General features: G+C 42.2%; 1 protein-coding gene across 1 annotated transcript in view; it reads right to left on the reverse strand.

Moving 5' to 3' along the window:
* Positions 1-13,714, reverse strand: part of tut4 (terminal uridylyl transferase 4) — a 49,800-nt gene extending 36,086 nt beyond the window's left edge. Inside the window, exons 1-3 of the mRNA XM_061738860.1 lie at positions 13,618-13,714; positions 4,951-5,448; positions 2,094-2,245 (exon numbers count right to left, since the gene is read on the reverse strand). Coding sequence (XP_061594844.1) covers positions 2,094-2,245; positions 4,951-5,392 — 594 coding nt within the window. The 5' untranslated portion in view covers positions 5,393-5,448; positions 13,618-13,714. The remainder of the gene's footprint in view (positions 1-2,093; positions 2,246-4,950; positions 5,449-13,617) is intronic.
* Positions 13,715-14,493: the final 779 nt, after the last annotated feature.

The following is a 14,493-nucleotide window of genomic DNA, read 5'->3' on the forward strand; positions in this document are numbered from 1 at the left end:
AAATGAATGAAGTGCAGGCCTGTGTTGAAAAACATTGATTCTTCGATTCTACATCGATTCTCATATAAATTCCTAAAAATCGATTCGTATGGCTAAAGATCTTTTTTTTTTATTATTATATTTTTGTGAACTTTAATCCCAGTAGTCGCGTCATTTAATACATGCACGTGGTGTGAAACTATCAAACAATGAACACGGTCAGGTTTAATACTAGTATTAATATGTTGCATGACTACACAGTCATGTTATTCAGTTAACAGCTCAAAAAAACATTTTAACAACACTAACCCAAGTCGATATCGGATCGGATTGAATCGTGATAATCGATTCTGAATCTTAAGAATCGGAAATCGATTCTCGACATTTGAATCGATCTCCAGCCCTATGCAGGAGTCTAGACTCTGGGTTGATGTCTAAAGATTGATTTTTTTTAAGTTTTTTTTTTTATCATTACATTACAACTTTTGGTATTTTTTTGTTTATGCCCAATAAATGAATGTTTTGTTGGACACGAGAATAACTAGTACCATATTTTTGCCTTTAAATATGTTTAAAAAGTATGTAAAGGTATGTAAACATTAAAGTTTTCAGTTATAATTGCTTAAATTGTCTATATTTCATTACTTTATATACTGTCTTGGGATTACATTTGCATAAAATGCTAAAAACCAAATTCAAAATCAAAATGATTTCATGTGTCCTCTGTTTGCTGCCTTGGATCTATTTGATAATTCTGACCCACACAATGTTTCTGAAAGCAGTTACAGGACTGTCTCAGAAAATTAGAATATTGTGATAAAGTCCTTTATTTTCTGTAATGCAAAAATGTCATACATTCTGGATTCATTACAAATCAACTGAAATACTGCAAGCCTTTTATTATTTTAATATTGCTGATCATGGCTTACAGCTTAAGAAAACTCAAATATCCTATCTCAAAAAATTTGAATATTCTGGGAATCTTAAACTGTAAACCATAATCAGCAATATTAAAATAACAAAAGGCTTGCAATATTTCAGTTGATTTGTAATGAATCCAGAATGTATGACATTTTAGTTTTTTTAAATTGCATTACAGAAAATAAAGAACTTTATCACAATATTCTAATTTTCTGAGACAGTCCTGTATATCAGCATTCTGGGAGCTGATTGGTCCTTACAGCATCATTAGCTGCAAATACTTGCTGTTGAATCTCAATATAATACTAGTATTAATATTTTGCAGAACTACACAGTCATATAATTCATGCAACAGCTGAAAAAAAGAGTTTTAATAACACTAATCCAAATCAATATCGGAATCAAACCGGATCAAATCTTGATAATCGATTCTGAGTCGAATCGATTCTTGACATTTGAAGCGATCCCCAGCCCTAGGTGTGAGCAGGAAGCTGAACTGTAAACCGGGACAGTTCTGGGACATAGGGCTGCACGATTCTGGACAAAATGAGAATCACGATTTTTTTGCTTAGAATTGAGATCACGATTCTCTCACGATTTTTTTCCAATATAAAATTTATTGCACTTATTACTTTAACTTTGCAACAGCTGAACAAAAATATAATAACAATAAACATCTCTTGTCTTCTTTACACAAACTTTTGAATAATTTAAACAATAATAACAATTTTGAACAATATTTGTTCCTCCCTGAGTTGAACCCCCTTTCAGAAAGGGGACTTGTAACAGATCCTGTAGTTCTGAGGCAACAAATTATTCCTCTGGCTGCTTTCTGCTGTAATAGCTGACATTGAACATAAAAACAATAAACATCTCTCTTGTCTTTAAATAATAACAATTTTAACAATATTTATGTACAATATGTGTCAGGTGATGATAAAGGTAGATGTTTCTCCAAATGTAATCCACAATCATTAACAAAATATAACAAACATGACAACATGATAGTTGACCATGACAGGACTACAACAACCTAGAACATAGGCCTAGTCCTTTTTTTATGCAGTCATCTTTAAAAAAAAAAAAAAAATTAAAAATCGTCGTCATTTGGAAATGAGATTGCGTTCAAGCATGAATCGAGATCGCGATTTTTTAACGATTAATCGTGCAGCCGTACTGGGACATGTCCTTACTTTGATCAGCCGGTGGATGTAGTCTCTGTAGAGGCGTTCCTCCGCCTGCTGGAGGCCCAGCTGCTGCTCCGCCAGGAGTCCCTCGTCCATGTCGAGCCTCGCCTCCGCCGCCTCCTCAGCCTCCAGGTCCACCGGCGCTGCAGCTTTCACCACTATAACAAACATGGAACCGTTTAGCCGAGGTGACACGCCGTCTCAGAGACAGTCCTCCAACCCACCGTGGGATAGGGTTGGGCGGTATTATGGTAACACCCTATACTGTCGGTGTCTAAAAATAGCAGCGTTATCATTTTCAATACCGTCGTGAAAAAATGCAATGGACTTATATAACAGATAGGGGTGTAACGATACGATAATCTCACGATACGGTACGATACACGATATTGAGGTCACGATAACGATACGATATTATAGCAGTATTTTTTTAACAACCTTGAATGAGGAACATATGACTGGAAAAAATGGTCTTTTATTTGAAAGACACAAAATACAAAACAATACTGTGTGTTTGCCCTATTGTTACAGTTTGTAATGCTTTATAACTGTTTAATTTTTAAAGAGAAAGCCAGGACAACCATTTTCCACAAACTGAACTAAAAGTAAATGTGAGGTTTGCATTATGCATCTTCAGTTCATACAAGTACAAATATTTTGCCGCAAACTGAATAGTTTCTCTCATGTATGATTTGACTTTTTTCTTTTCCAGAAATTTAACAACTAAAATTAAATAAACAAATAAACTATGAAAAGTCCCAAACTCCAAATGCAGCATGACTTTTATTTATCTTCTGACAGAGCTAAGAGCTTCAGCCACAAGCTCCCAGCCTTCAGCCGTAAGGTGAACCCCGTTATCGTTTCATCCCGCTCCCACCTTTGGTGACACAATCTTTACATCATAAAAAAGATTGATCCATGCTCACCTTATAAGTGTAAGAGGAGATTTATTTTTGTTAAGAAGGTTATTTTGGTAATTCAGGGTTCATTATTTTATAAATATATTCTTTATATTCTGATGTAAATCAGGGACTATAATGACACTAGTCAGTTTATCTGTAGTGATTAGTCTGTTTTAGATTGGGCGGAGTGATACGCCACAGTACGGCACTAGGTGCTGTGTTGATGTTCTAAAATCCTACACTGTTGAGGGACATTAAAGTACACTGGAACTCAGCAGAAGTTGTCCCCGTGTTTATCCTACTCACGACCCCAAAAAGGTTTAATTTAATAAGGTAAGGCTTAACTCTACACCAGCCTTACATAAGTAAAAGTTCAGAGCTCAAAACCCCCCAAGAGTCCCGTAATCGGGGCCACAAAACGGTACTAGTTTCTTCTGGGTGTAGTGAGATTTTGGTCCGCGGGTCGAGGCGCGGTCGTCACGTGATCCCGCTGCACCAATAGGATGCAGTTACTAGTAAACACAATATATTAATATATATAGTAGGGCTGGGCGATATGGACCAAAAGTCATATCTCGATATTTTCTAGCTGAATGGCGATACTCGATATATATCGATATTTTTTCTGTGCCATAATTGGGGTTTCCCCCAAAGCTTTATAGCATCTCTGTTAGCTTCATTTTTTTCTGAGGCAAACCCTTAAAAAAACAGTCAGTTTTAATACAAAGCCTCGTGCCAAATGTCACAGAGGTTCCTTTATTAAAGGAGCTTGAGGCCGGATTGTGGCAGGATTTATGAAAAAAATCCGTATACAATTTAAGTTTTCTAGTAATAATGTCAGATGAAGCGTTCCAAACCCAAAAGAATGAGCCCTCTAGCGTATCTCTCCGTTGCCTTGAACAGGCTGTGTGCTGCAAAATGTGCTGCAAAATGGTCCCAAATTTCCCGCGCTGGGCTGTGGATGTGACGTCATATGACGCTGCATGCGCGTTCTCCCCGTTCTCCCGTGCCGGCTTCACTGTTGGCTGCAGTACCCCCGACGGCCGTCGTGGTGAAGGGTGGCGCTAGAGAGTCTCATTTCTTAAAAGGAGCCTCGAGCTCCTTTGGGGAAGGAGCGCGGGAAATTCGGTACCGAATTGCAGCACATTTTGCAGCACACAGCCTGTTCAAGGCAAAGGAGAGATACACTAGAGGGCTCATTCTTTTGGGTTTGGAACGCTTCATCTGACATTATTACTAGAAAACTTAAAATGTATACGGATTTTTTTCATAAATCTTGCCACAATCCGGCCTCAAGCTCCTTTAACAGAGGTCTGCACAATATCAAAATATATAAATATATAAAACAAATGAAATAAAAATAAACTGCCTGCATATATAGAATAAAAATGCTTCTTGAATAAAATAAAACAAATATCCCTTTCCTGCATGACAATTAAATTAAAATACACTGTGCAATTAATACAATGTAGACGGTAACAGGCAGACTTTTCCACTGACGTTGAGAGTTGTGCAAATAACAAAACATTTGTGCAAATCTCAAATAAAACATTCAAGTCAATTTGTCACAACACAAACTATATCAAAATCCTAAAAAAAAAAAAAAAAAAAAAAAAATGTAAATCGATATAAACGATATTGTCTCGTACCATATCGCGTTTGAAAATATATCGATATATATTAAAATCTCGATATATCGCCCAGCCCTAATATATAGCTACAGTTTGTCACCTCCACGACACGTATCTTGACGTTTTTGTATCGCGAAATTTCGTGGCACGATATATTGTTACACTCCTAATAACAGATAATTAAATATCAAATAAAAGTCATTTATTGCCTAAAGCTGATTATATGTCCAGTAGCACTTATGTGTGGTTGAATTTTCAGTTTTACTTAAATAGTTGAATATGTTTTAGCATACATTTTGGAGCCCAAATTTGGATACCGCCCAAGCCTACCGTGGGACTTGGCCGAGGCTCCAGCGGGGTTCCGGTCCGGCTCCGCGACGCCCCTCAATGGAGGTCCAGGCGCGGCAGGAGAGCTGGCGTCCCTGTCCACAAGAGAGCGAGGCGCCCTGGAGTCGGCAGACTGGGCCAGCTGGTTCTGGGAGCTACCCGCCCTGCCTTTGGTTCTCTCCCCAGAACTAGTTCTTCCAGTCAGTCGGGTCAGTCTGGAGGACCGGCCTCTCTTCCTGTCCTGCGGTTTCTCTGGAAATGCCTTCCCTGGCGCGCAGCTCAGCGGGCTGCCTGTGCTGTGTTCATCCTTGGCAGCGGCGAGGTGATCTCTGCCGCGCTGCGGGAACTTTGAACCCTCCTTACTGGACCTCTGAGCGGGCGACGCCTTGGCTCCTCTGGACTGGGACTGTCTGGCTGGTTTCACTGGACTCACGGACTCGTCCATCCCTCCTGCAGCTCCAACACCACGGAGAAGAGGCCGGGGGGGCGGGCCGCTTACGCCTGGGGGGGGAGAGGAGATCACAGCTGTCAATCAAGGTGCAAAAGCTCAATGTGTCCTGGTTGATCCGATTCATCTGGGATAGTAAACGTGTATGTATGTGTATGTGTATATATATATATATATATATATATATATATATATATATATATAAATAAATGAAAATGTATTAAAAATGGTTATTGGTTCAAACTATGATAACTATACATTGTTTCAATTTGTTGATGTTATAAAATGTATGAATATGTATTGTTTTTATTTAGATCTGGATGATAAACGGTATGACTATTTTTTCTTTATTTTCTGTTTTTCCTTTTTTTTATATATATATATATATATATATATATATATATATATGTTACCTCTTTAAGTTTTGCTTTTAATTTTTTTATGTAATTCTACTGTGTATTATGTGTCGGCCCCCAGGGAGAATAGCTGCAGTTTTGCTGTAGCTAATGGGGATCCAAATAAAACTATAAACTTCCACATGAGGTCACATGACAGTCCCATCTTCCAGTTCGTGGGTCGTTTAAATGACCTTTACTGACAATCAAGTCTACTAGGCTACGTTCACACTCCAGTTCCCAAGTGACCCAAATCCGATTCTTTGCTCATATGTGACTCAGATCCGATTTGTTTATGACAGTGTGAACAGCACAAGTCACATGGAATCTGATCTTTTCAAATCAGAGTCAGGTCGCTTCCATATGTGGTTCTAAATCGGATACAGGTCTGATGTTTTGCAATGCGACCTCAGTGTGAACAGCCAGGTCGGAATTAATGCGACTTTGACGTCACACGCAGAGCCCCGAGCCGCGGGGGAGACACGGGAGACGGCGGGGGTCCCTCCGGGCCGCCTCCGCCTCTCCTCCTCCCCTCCCCACCGCTCACCTCTTTTTCACCTACGACCTCAGAACAGACGAGACAACCCGCTGAATTTAAGCATATTATTAAATAAAGAAGCTAAGGATTCAAATCCGCGAAGCGGTCGTGGTCGCATAACCTGCCCGTTTTACAACAAGCTGGACCGTGTGTTAGGTGATAAACCCGGCTGAACGCCGGAGAGCAGAGCTGACACTCCGGGGAGCGGAGCTAGAGCCCTGCTATAGCGGGACTGTGCAAAACTCTGAGAATTCATGCCCGCATAATGATAGAGATGCAAGAGAAATGTCCAGACAAATCTATCTGATTTAATGTTAACATGATAATTGTGGAGCTTGATGGATAATTAGCAGTTCACAGGCACCTGTTGGATGCAAATCCATCATTGTGATCATCACACGCCTCTGCGCATGCGGGTCAGTTCAGGGCCACGATGCGTTCACACTCGAGTCGGATATAGGACACATTTTAAAAGATAATGTGAACAGCCACACAAAAAAATCGGATATGGGAAAAAATCGGAATTGAGCATTAAGGACTGCAGTGTGAACGTAGTCCTAGTTTAACTCAATTGTCAGCACGTTTAAGCGCCTCTGTAAAAGCAGCTGCTCTCGCTTTGTTTTCAGGTGTTTGTTAACACAATGGCACTCAGGAATGACATCAGCGAGAATCTCAGAGAATCAACTGTTGCTGCTGCACATCACTCTGAGAAGTGTTGATGTTATTTCTAAACAATTTGGATTCCATCGTTCTACAGCGATGCCCCGTTTCCACCAAACTGGTTCTGGTTCTGGGCCAGTGCCGAGTTTGGAACCGGTTCTTCTGTTTCCACTGACCAAGAACTGGCTCCGGGCCAGAAGAACCGGTTCCAAGGTAGCACCAACTCTTTGCTGGTCTAGAGGAAAGAACCGCTTACGTACGCGGAGGAGGCGGAGTCATCAAAACCAACAGCAAGACTGGGAGACGGAGACATTTTCAAATAAGAATTAATCTGGATGCAGCAAAGCATCATGGGTCTGAGGAGGAGACAACCTGTCTTTTATGGCCCTTTTACACTAGTACCTACTCTGCGCGCTTCTACTCGCCCCCGTCTTGCGCTTTTCCACTACGGGCCGAGGCGGGTGGAGCCGTGCCAAGTAGATACTTTTTCTGTACCTATTTTGCAGAGGTTCTGAGTGTGCTGAGTCGGCCCTGGATCTGACGTCATCACAATACACGCCACTGATTGGTCGGGGGGCGGGGCCGTAAGACGTTTGAATCAGGAAGCGGGAGTCAGCGCGAGAACGACTTGCGGCTCGCTGCAATTTTATTATACAGCGCAAACGTCTGTTTCATGATCAAACTCTGAGGTGCAGATGTTCATAAACCTGGTGCTGAGGAGAGAATTAAAAAAGGGATCTAGACGGGCAATAAGGAACAATCAGATCAACCAGGCGCTCTGTTTTCTTCTCAGCCGCTCGCGCCTCCAGCTGATTTCTCATCAGCGCCGACACGAACAAAGCGGTTGCGCAATTGAGTACGTCACAGCAGCTTCACCCCAACCTGCCCACTTCTCACCTGGATGTGGAAAAACAAATGAGGACAAAGCGGGTGGAGCCGAGACGAGGCGTGCTGAGTCGAGGCGCGCTGAGTAGGTACTAGTGGAAAAGGGCCATTAGAGATGTGTTCACGGAGGTGCTACGTGGTTGGTCCACGTAGCACCTCCGTGTTAGAGCAGATACCTTGTTGTTGCTGCAACTTTCATGCAAACGCAAATGAAGTAACTGACGTTTGCAGCGACGTAATGACGTGGCTCCCCTTAGCACCTGAGCTGTGGAAAAACAAACCAGCACTGGCCCAGAACCAGCCCTGGAACCGGTTTGGTGGAAAAGGGGTACAAGAGAGATGATGCACAAGTGGAAAACATTAAAACTGGAAGAGTTTTGAGGAGAAAGCCCCGTTTCTCTGAGAGCAACATGGCTCATGTTTGCAAAGTATGGGCTCAAATTAAAGCCATAAATATTTTGTATCTGTAAATAAACTTTGTACTTGTAGAAATATTTTGTGCGTGTGCAAAAAATATTTGTACTTGCAAAAAATATTTGTACTTGTAGAAATATTTTGTGCATGTGCAAAAAATATTTGTACTTATTATTGGCACATCAAAACAGTGCCATAATTCGCCATAATTCGTAGTTGTAAAAAAAGTTTGCAGCTTTTGTAAAAAGGTTTGTAGCTTTGTATATCCAATGTTGCACAGACGAATTAATTCCACAGCTACAAAAATGTTTTAAACATGCACAAAATATTTCTACAAGAACCAATTTTTTTTTGGACATGCAAAAAATATTTCTACAAGTACAAAGTTTATTTACAGATACAAAACATTTATGGCTTTAATTTGAGCCCATAGCAAAGCTGCATCTGAAGAAACAACACCACTTCTAAAACGGCAAATTAGAAAGGTTTGGTCATGAAGAATCCCCGCATTTAAAACTGTCAGGCACGGTGGTGGAGGGCTGGTGGTCTGGGTCGGTTCTGCAGCTGCAGGACCCGGATATCTCCGCCGTGAGCCTGTCCGTCTGACAGCTAAAGCTTAGCTGAAACTGGGTCACACAGCAGGATTATGATCCCAGACACGACAACAAATCCACGGCTGAACCAGAACAGAACCAGAACAGAACAACGGCGATGCAACGGTCCAACCGGGGGGAACCCTGAACCGGACCGGGATGTTCTGGGGGGCTCAAGAAAGTTATAGGACCTTTTCATGGCTTTATAAACACGAGAAACAGTTTGGAAAAAGAGAGGATAAATTATGTTGGGCCTTTCTCCGGTTGGACTAGTTTAGGACCAGACAAGGACTAGTTAAGGACAAGTTTAACACCAGGTCAGGACTAGTTTGGGACTAGTTTAGGGCCAGGTCAGGACTAGTTTAGGGCCAGGTCAGGACTAGTTTAGGGCCAGGTCAGGACTAGTTTAGGACCAGGTAAGGACTAGTTTAGGGCCAGGTCAGGACTAGTTTAGGGCCAGGTCAGGACTAGTTTAGGGCCAGTTCAGGACTAGTTTGGGACCAGGTAAGGACTAGTTTAGGACCAGGTAAGGATTAGTTTAGGACTAGTTTAAGACCAGGCCAGGACTAGTTTGGGGCTAGTTAAGGACTAGTTTAGGACCAGGTCTGGACTAGTTTAGGACCAGGTCAGGACTAGTTCAGGACTAGTTTAAGACCAGGCCACGACTAGTTTGGGGCTAGTTTAGGACTAGTTTAACAGCACGTCAGGACTAGTTTGGGGCTAGTTAAGGACTAGTTTAGGACCAGGTCAGGACTAGTTTAGGACTGGTTTGGGACTAGTTTAGGACTAGGTCAGGACTAGTTTGGGACTAGTTTGGGACCAGGTCAGGACTAGTTTGGGAGCAGGTAATGACTAGTTTGGGACCAGGTAAGGACTAGTTTAGGACCAGGTCAGGACTAGTTTGGGACCAGGTCAGGACTTGTTTGGGACCAGTTTGGGACCAGGTCAAGACTAGTTTGGAACCAAGTCAGGATTAGTTTAGGACCAGGTAAGGACTAGTTTAGGACTAGTTTAGGACCAGGTAAGGACTAGTTTAGGACCAGGTCAGGACTAGTTTAGAACCAGGCCAGGACTAGTTTAGGACCAGGTAAGGACTAGTTTAAGACTAGTTTGGGACCAGGTAAGGACTAGTTTAGGACCAGGTCTGGACTAGTTTAGGACTAGTTTAAGACCAGGCCACGACTAGTTTGGGGCTAGTTTAGGACTAGTATAACAGCACGTCAGGACTAGTTTGGGGCTAGTTAAGGACTAGTTTAGGACCAGGTCAGGACTAGTTTAGGACTGGTTTGGGACTAGTTTAGGGCTAGGTCAGGACTAGTTTGGGACCAGGTCAGGACTAGTTTGGGAGCAGGTAATGACTAGTTTGGGACCAGGTCAGGACTAGTTTGGGAGCAGGTAAGGACTAGTTTAGGACCAGGTCAGGACTTGTTTGGAACCAAGTCAGGATTAGTTTAGGACCAGGTAAGGACTAGTTTAGGACTAGTTTGGGACCAGGTAAGGACTAGTTTAGGACCAGGTAAGGACTAGTTTAAAACTAGTTTGGGACCAGGTAAGGACTAGTTTAGGACCAGGTAAGGACTAGTTTAAGACTAGTTTGGGACCAGTTAAGGACTAGTTTAGGACCAGGTAAGGACTAGTTTGGGACCAGGTCTGGACTAGTTTGGGACTAGTTTAGGACCAGGTCAGGACTAGTTTAGGACCAGGTCAGGACTAGTTTAGGGCCAGGTCAGGACTAGTTTAGGGCCAGGTCGGGACTAGTTTAACAGCACGTCAGGACTAGTTTGGGGCTAGTTAAGGACTAGTTTAGGACCAGGTCAGGACTAGTTTAGGACTAGTTTGGGACCAGGTAATGACTAGTTTTGGACCAGGTCAGGACTAGTTTGGGACCAGGTAAGGACTAGTTTAGGACCAGGTCATGACTAGTTTAGGACCAGGTCAGGACTAGTTAAGGACTAGTTTGGGACCAGGTCAGGACTAGTTTGGGACCAGGTCAGGACTAGTTTGGGACCAGGTCAGGACTAGTTTGGGACCAGGTCAGGACTAGTTTGGGACCAGGTCAGGACTAGTTTGGGACCAGGTCAGGACTAGTTTGGGACCAGGTCAGGACTAGTTTGGGACCAGGTCAGGACTAGTTTGGGACCAGGTAAGGACTAGTTTAGGACCAGGTAAGGACTAGTTTGGGACAAGTCTGGACTTGTTTAGGACCAGGTCAGGACTAGTTTAGGACTAGTTTAGGACCAGGTAAGGGCTAGTTTAGGACCAGTTTGGGACCAGGTCTGGACTAGTTTGGGGCTAGTTTAGGACTATTTTGGGACCAGTTCAGGACTAGTTTGGGACCAGGCAAGGACTAGTTTAGGACCAGGTAAGGACTAGTTTAGGACCAGGTAAGGACTAGTTTAGGACCAGGTAAGGACTAGATAGGACCAGGTAAGAACTAGTTTGGGACCAGGTAAGGACTTGTTTAGGACCAGGTCAGGACTAGTTTGGGACCAGTTCAGGACTAGTTTAGGACCAGGTAAGGGCTAGTTTAGGACTAGTTAGGGACCAGGTCTGGACTAGTTTGGGACTAGTTTAGGACCAGGTAAGGACTAGTTTAGGACCAGGTCATGACTAGTTTAGGACCAGGTCAGGACTAGTTAAGGACTAGTTTGGGACCAGGTAAGGACTAGTTTGGGACCAGGTCAGGACTAGTTTGGGACCTGTTCAGGACTAGTTTAGGACCAGGTCAGGACTAGTTTGGGACCAGTTCAGGACTAGTTTAGGACCAGGTAAGGGCTCGTTTAGGACCAGGTAAGTACTAGTTTGGGACTAGTTTAGGGCCAGGTCAGGACTAGTTTAGGACTAGTTTAACACCAGGTCAGGACTAGTTTGGAGCTAGTTAAGGACTAGTTTAGGACCAGGTCAGGACTAGTTTAGGACTGGTTTGGGACTAGTTTAGGGCTAGGTCAGGACTAGTTTGGGATCAATTCAGGACTAGTTTGGGACCAGGTCAGGACTAGTTTAGGACCAGGTCAGGACTAGTTTAGGACCAGGTCAGGACTAGTTTAGGACTAGTTTCGAACTAGTTTAGGGCTAGGTCAGGACTAGTTAAGGAATAGTTTGGGACCAATTCAGGACTAGTTTGGGACCAGGTCAGGACTAGTTTGGGACCAGGTAAGGACTAGTTTAGGGCCAGGTCAGGACTAGTTTAGGACCAGGTCAGGACTAGTTTAGGACTAGTTTCGAACTAGTTTAGGGCTAGGTCAGGACTAGTTAAGGAACAGTTTGGGACCAATTCAGGACTAGTTTGGGACCAGGTAAGGACTAGTTTGGGACTAGTTTAGGGCCAGGTCAGGACTAGTTTGGGATTAGTTTAGGGCCAGGTCAGGACTGGTTTAGGACTAGTTTGGAACTAGTTAACGACTAGTTTAGGACCAGGTCAGGACTAGGTCAGGACTAGTTTGGGGCTAGTTAAGGACTAGTTTAGGACCAGGTCAGTACTAGTTTAGGGCCATGTCAGGACTAGTTTGGAGCTAGTTAAGGACTAGTTTAGGACCAGGTCAGGACTAGTTTAGGACTGGTTTGGGACCAATTCAGGACTAGTCTGTGAGTAGTTTGGGACCAGTTCAGGACTAGTTTAGGACTAGTTTAGGACCAGGTCAGGACTAGTTTAGGACTGGTTTGGGACTAGTTTAGGGCTAGGTCAGGACTAGTTAAGGACTAGTTTGGGACCAATTCAGGACTAGTTTGGGACCAGGTCAGGATTAGTTTAGGACCAGGTCAGGACTAGTTTGGAACTAGTTTAGGGCCAGGTCAGGACTAGTTCAGGACTAGTTTGGAACTAGTTTAGGGCTAGGTCAGGACTAGTTAAGGAATAGTTTGGGACCAATTCAGGACTAGTTTGGGACCAGGTAAGGACTAGTTTGGGACTAGTTTAGGGCCAGGTCAGGACTAGTTTGGGATTAGTTTAGGGCCAGGTCAGGACTGGTTTAGGACTAGTTTGGAACTAGTTAATGACTAGTTTAGGACCAGGTCAGGACTAGGTCAGGACTAGTTTGGGGATAGTTAAGGACTAGTTTAGGACCAAGTTAGGACTAGTTTGGGACTAGTTTAGGACCAGGTCAGGACTAGTTAAGGACCAGATCAGGACTAGTTTGGAGCTAGTTAAGGACTAGTTTAGGACCGGGTCTGGACTAGTTAAGGACTAGATTGGGCTAGTTAAGGACTAGTTTGGGGCTACTTAAGGACTAGTTGAAGACTAGTCAGAACTAGTTTGGGGCTAGTTATGGACTGGTTATGGGCTAGTTAATGACTAGTTAATGACTAGTTGTGACCAGGTCTGTACTAGTAAATGACTAGTTAATGACTAGTCAGCACCAGCTCTGGGCTAGTTAAGGGTTAGTTAAGGACTAGTTAATGACTAGTTAAGCACTAGTCAGCACCAGCTCTGGGGGGATGAGGGGCTAGTTAATGACTAGTTAAGAACTAGTTAGGCACTACCTAGTACCAGCTCTGGGGGGGATGAGGGCTCCTCCAGCCCCCAGACCTCCATGACCGAACCTGTCGCAGTTAAAACCAGCCCCGTGTCACGAGTCACGTGTCTCTCCGCGGTCTCTGCTTTGATGTTTTTATTCGCCACTAGCTGAGGTGTTAGCCGAGCCTGCTAACGGGCTAGCTCCAGGAAATAAGCCCAGCTGGCCCAGAGGAACCGGGAGCAGAGCCGACCCCCGCCGCGCCGCCGCGGCCCCGAACACTTACTGCGAGCTGAGGCGGCTGGGTTACGGTTTAGAGACGTCCATGTCCAGGTCCATCATGTTTAACATCCACGGCCCTGAGAACCCGCTGCATTGTGGGAGTGCCGGTGACGACACAGGGGGGCGTGGCATCTGCTGCCTTCATGGTCCCTCGGAATATTGGAACTCTGTCTACCTGTCTATCTATATATATATATATATATATATATATATTTACTTATTTATAAGTTATCATTTACTTATGTATTTATATATATATGTATGTATGTAAATAAATACTTATTTTATATCGGTATAATACATATTATTTAATATTTATTACTTATAATACTTATATGTGTGTAAATAATACGTTTATTTAAGTTTAAGTTTACTTATTTATAATAAGTTATTATTTACTTATTTATTTACAATATATATATATGTGTGTAAATAAATAAGTATATATATATGTGTGTGTGTGTGTGTGTGTGTGTGTGTGTGTGTGTGTGTGTGTGTGTGTGTGTGTGTGTGTGTGTGTGTGTGTGTGTATATATATATATATATATATATATATATATATATATATATATATATATATATATATATATATATATGTATAAATATGTGTGTGTAAATAATATGTTTATTTAAGTTTAAGTTTACCTATTTACAATAAGTTATTTACTTATTTATTTACAAATAAATATATACATATATATATATATATATATATATATATATATATATATATATATATATATATATATATATATATATATATATATATATATATATATATATATATATATATATATATATATATATATATATATATATATATATATATATACATATATATATATATATAACCTGAGGAGATTGTAAAACTGCACATAGA

This window comes from Cololabis saira, chromosome 13 (assembly GCF_033807715.1).
Source record: "Cololabis saira isolate AMF1-May2022 chromosome 13, fColSai1.1, whole genome shotgun sequence".
NCBI lineage: Eukaryota > Metazoa > Chordata > Actinopteri > Beloniformes > Belonidae > Cololabis > Cololabis saira.